Source organism: Spinacia oleracea, unplaced genomic scaffold, assembly GCF_020520425.1.
Source record: "Spinacia oleracea cultivar Varoflay unplaced genomic scaffold, BTI_SOV_V1 SOVchr0_052, whole genome shotgun sequence".
NCBI classification, from domain to species: Eukaryota; Viridiplantae; Streptophyta; class Magnoliopsida; order Caryophyllales; family Amaranthaceae; genus Spinacia; species Spinacia oleracea.
The window spans coordinates 25,001-30,000 of NW_026614380.1; the positions used below are offsets into that span (position 1 = coordinate 25,001).

General features: G+C 35.8%; 1 protein-coding gene across 1 annotated transcript in view; it reads left to right on the top strand.

Annotated features, from left to right (window-relative positions):
- Positions 1-2,668, top strand: part of LOC130465118 (uncharacterized) — a 3,547-nt gene extending 879 nt beyond the window's left edge. The window contains exons 1-3 of the mRNA XM_056834108.1: positions 1-1,505; positions 1,615-1,906; positions 2,171-2,668. The exon at positions 1-1,505 is cut by the window's left edge and continues 879 nt beyond it. Coding sequence (XP_056690086.1) covers positions 1-1,505; positions 1,615-1,906; positions 2,171-2,668 — 2,295 coding nt within the window. The remainder of the gene's footprint in view (positions 1,506-1,614; positions 1,907-2,170) is intronic.
- Positions 2,669-5,000: the final 2,332 nt, after the last annotated feature.

Genomic DNA, 5,000 nt, shown 5'->3' on the forward strand with positions numbered 1-5,000 from the left:
ATGCGGTATTTTCCTCTCATCCCTAGACTAAAGAGGCTTTACATGTCATCTAAAACAGCAGAGGACATGAGATGGCATTTTGACCGCAAGGATGAAAAGATCATAAGTCACCCGGCAGATGGTGAAGCTTGGAAAAAATTTGATCAAAGATATGAGGAATTTGCCAAAGACCCTCGTAGTGTAAGATTGGGTCTAGCAAGTGATGGTTTTAATCCATATCGTTTGATGAATACTAGTTACAGTACATGGCCAGTGATCCTAATTCCTTATAATTTGCCACCATGGCTTTGTATGAAGTCAACGTCATTCATTTTGTCTTTGATCATCCCTGGTAAGTCTGGTCCCGGTATGGATATTGATGTGTACTTGCAACCACTAATCCATGAGCTAAAATTGTTGTGGGAAGGTGTAGATGCCTTTGATGCTCATAGCGGAAAAAGTTTCAAAATGCGAGCAGCTTTGCACTCCACTATAAATGACTATCCAGCATATGCTATGTTGTCGGGTTGGAGTACAAAAGGTTATAAAGCTTGCCCTTCTTGTGCCGATTCTGGTTGTGCGTATAGTTTTGGTGGTAAAATTGTCTACCCTGTAGCTCGAAAATGGTTACCAGCTGATCATCCTTATCGTTCTCAAGCCAACTTATTTGATGGGAAAGAGGAACATGGTTTTGCTCCTGTTCCTTTAAGCGGGACAGAAATTCTGAAGCAACAAGAAAGAGTTAAGTATGTTTATGGAAAGTCAAAAATTGTTTCTAAAAAAAGAGGGAGACTAGACAATGATGAAATTGAAGAAGATGATGATGGTCAAGATGATGTTGATAAGGTTCTATGGAAAAAGAAAAGTAAACTTTTTGAATTAGAATATTGGGAATATAATCCTCTTAGACATAATTTAGATGTTATGCACATTGAGAAGAATGTATGCGACAATTTCTTAGGAACTCTTTTAGATATGGAGAAGAGTAGAGATGATAAGAATGCTAGGTTGGCCCTTCAAGCACGGAACATAAAATCTCATCTTTGGCCTCAATCTCATCCAAATCGTGTTAAGGACTATTTGCCCTCGGCTGCATACACCATGTCTAAAGAAGGGAAAGAACGGTTTTTAAATGTCCTACAAAAGCTTAAAGTTCCTGATGGATATGGATCTAATTTGCAAAAGTGTGTGAATATGAAGCAGCGTAAACTTATTAATCTGAAAAGCCATGACAATCATGTCCTTATGCAGGATATCCTTCCTGTTGCTTTAAGGGCATCGAATGCCACAAAAGTAATTGATTTGCTTGATGAATTGTCAGACTTTTTCAAGAAGATATGCTCAACTTCTATTGATAGAAATGAATTAGACACCATTCAGTCAAAGCTTGTGTTGACTCTTTGTAAGATGGAGAAAGAGTTTCTGCCAACATTTTTCACAATCATGGTGCATCTACTAATTCATTTAGTGGATGAGGTCAAACTCGGCGGACCTGTTCACTATAGGTGGATGTATCCCATTGAGAGGTCAATATCTTAAACTTTAATATTTTTTTAATAACTTTAAAATAAGAATACATCACAAAATACTTGTCTTATTCTTTCACGTTCACAATTTTGTTCAATATATTTCAAGGTACTTGGCCTTTTTGAAATCTCATGTAAGCAATAAAGCGAAACCAGAAGGATCTATAGCAGAAGGGTACCTTTTATGGGAGACGATTGCATTTTGTTCGAGATACTTAGAAAGTGTTGAGACCATATTCAACAGACCCAAGAGGAACGAAGATGGTGTTCCAGACATCAATAACTATTTATACTACTCAGGTGGTCGTGTAGTTGGGATGAAAGAAAATGTCCGTCTGGATGACAAAAGTTTAAAGCAAGCACATCGCTATGTTTTGCTTCATTCAGATGAGATGAAACCGGTGCTTGAGTAAGTAGCTTTATGGATTAATTTTTTTGACCATATTAATTATTACGATTTTAATAACTCAATTTTCTCAATCTCTAAAGTGCCTTCATACATCAAAAACGGCAAGAGAGTCAAGTCGGAGCAGGTCATGAAAATCAATGGATAATCTATGAATTTTCTGATTGGTTGCAAAACCAGGTTATATTCTTCTAAGTCTAGAGTTTCCTTTTTTATTTTATATACCATTTGAGTTTAACTTAGTTTTTTCGAATTATAGGCAAATAACCTAGATGATAGCACAAAAGAAGGGAAATTGAGAAAAGCCTTGGCCGGTGGTTTAAGCAATTGCAGCAAAAGGATGAAAAGCGTTATTATTAATGGCTATAAATTTGACACCGTGGATCGTGAGAGATCTCGAAAGACACAAAATTCTGGAATTATGGTAGAAGCTGAAGGCCAAGAGTATTATGGAAAGCTTAAAGAAATATTAGAACTTGATTATTATGGTTCTTTCAAGGTTCTAATGTTCCGTTGTGATTGGGCTGATATACGTAGGGGTTTCAAAACATACCCGAGTGGCAGAGTTCGTGTCAATTTCTCGAAGTTGATGCACACTGGTCAAAATCTGGAAGATGATCCATTCATTTTCTCTTCTCAAGCAAAACAAGTTTTTTACATTGAGGATGAGATACAAAAAGGATGGTTTCATGTTATTAAGACTAAGCCTAGGGACTTGTTTGATATACCCGACGATGATGATAATGATGATGAGTAGCTTCTAGGATAATAGTGTTTTGGGTGTATGGAATTCTTTATCAAAGTTTATGTGTATTATTTTCTTTTGGATTTGAGTTATAAACTTCTATTCACGTGTTATATGAGATTTCATTTAGTTATACTCATTTCGGTTATAAGTCATATTTATATTGCATGTTGTATATGTCGTTTTTACATTAACAAAGCATAATAGTTTAGGGTTGGTAATTTAAATCTTCTACCATATTGCATATTATTTTGTTTCATAAAATTTCCACTGAATCAAATAATGAACAGGGTACTAGTATAATATTCTTTTAGAAGTGATTGCTAATAACCATGATCGTTTTTCTTTCTCAGGAAATTGAGGTTGTTACCCTAGTGACCTACTGACCTGACAAGCTAAGCGACCGAGTGCAATTGCTGCTTGGTAATGAATCTGAACATTACTTCATGACCACTATCAAATTTTTTTTGCATACTGTTGGTATTTGTGATCCTTGCTAGTCTTTTTATAGTTGTCAACACTGCTGCTTTGTGTCTGGTTTCGGTTATTTTTGTACCTTGAGCAATTTCTGAATGCTACCATATTGCTAGCCTCGTTTGGTGAATTGTGAGTACTTTATTACCCCTTTCAGTCCAACGAGACTATTTTGTGCTGCTTTGTGTCTGCTTTGTGCTGTTTGATTGACTGTTTTGTGCTGCTTTGTGTCTTCTTTGTGCTAGTGGTTGAACTATCAACCTGTAATTGAGGCGTTGATTGTGGTTCTGTGCTGTCTGCAATGAGTGTTTGTTGTCCATGCTCTTCTGCTTTGCTGCCTGCTGCTGGCCTGTTTTAGGTTGGCCTGTGTGCTGTTGTGACATTTATTGCTACTTGTGCTCCTAGTAACAGAACTGTGAAACAATGCTTAGGAATAACTACATGTAGTAATAAAACCAGGTTTTTGAATCTGTGACCACAACCCCTTCAAAAGTAAAAGTATAAATTAATCTGAGACAGTTGAACTGCAATGGTAATCAATCTCCAACAACTTCCCAGGTAATTCCCAGAATCTGATGCCCAAATTCAGATTAATTGGAGCCCAATTCAGTAAAAACCTACTGCTTGTATATTCTTGTTTTTAGTTCTCTCTTGGCATGTTGAAAACTTGGTTCCTTGTGCTACTCTTATTTTGAAAGTACTTGGTAAACTGAACTTTTGAGTGGTTTATTAAGTATACCTGTTATATTGTCAGTTGTCAATGTCCTTGAAGCCATTCTCTTTTTATGTTAATGGAGCTTCTCTTAATTGCTTCTTTCAATCATTGATCATGTATTGCTTGGTAAAACATAACCTTGTTTAAATGGAAAGATTTATTTCCAACTTTGTTTACTGGTTACTTTTCGGGAGTTCGATTAAGAGAGAACATATTTTGTAGCACCATTGCCTCCAAACCTGACTACGTCTGCTTTTTTATTCTGTATTTGTATGCAGTGGAGCTAGCTGTTTTTTCTTTTCACTTAGTCTGCGTCTTTTACTTCTTATGTATTTTCAACAGTAGCCAAATTAGCTATTCAAATACATATACACAATTTCTTTCTGTATCGGGGCCTAGCTGCCATTAATTTAGTTTGATCAATATATGGAACTCCGGACAAAAAATCAACAAGTAACAAAAACAGTGGCAAATAACATATTATTGACAGAGAAATTACGTTGGTAGTATAGTTGATATACCTGATAGACAACGATTGAACCATACAATCCAACAAAAACACTTGAGAAGATAGCCAATATCATACTGTACAGAGTGAGAAGATTTCAATGGTAACAGAACAAATTTGAAACCCAACAAAATACAAGCACTACAGATCCTGGAACTTGATTATTTCTTAATATATCTCTTTGAATATGACTGCAGAGAGCATCAGAATGTGGAAAAGCTGCACGGGCATCTCAAAATCAATTTCATAGATCGGGTTCTGACAGCTATGCGAACCAACAAGCTGATTATGTATGAATGGACTTATATGCTTTTGCTTCTCACATATTTTGTGTTGGTTAAATATATGCATCACATCTTTTCAGATTTTCTTTAATACTTTTTACATTGCTATTCATATATAGGAAGATGAGCATGGAAAAAAAATGAGCTTATTAGCCCTTTGGGTAAAGTCTCATCGCGGCAAGGACGGGACCTTTCTTCTAGGCACAGTCACTGAAGATTTTGTGGTATAAACATTCAAATTTAATAGATTAATTAAGCTACTTTTGTTATGAAAAAGATAGGTGATTGATAAACCAATATGGGTCTGCTTCTTAATTTGTTTATACTGTTATCCTAAATTGTTGTATAGGATGATGCAAAGGC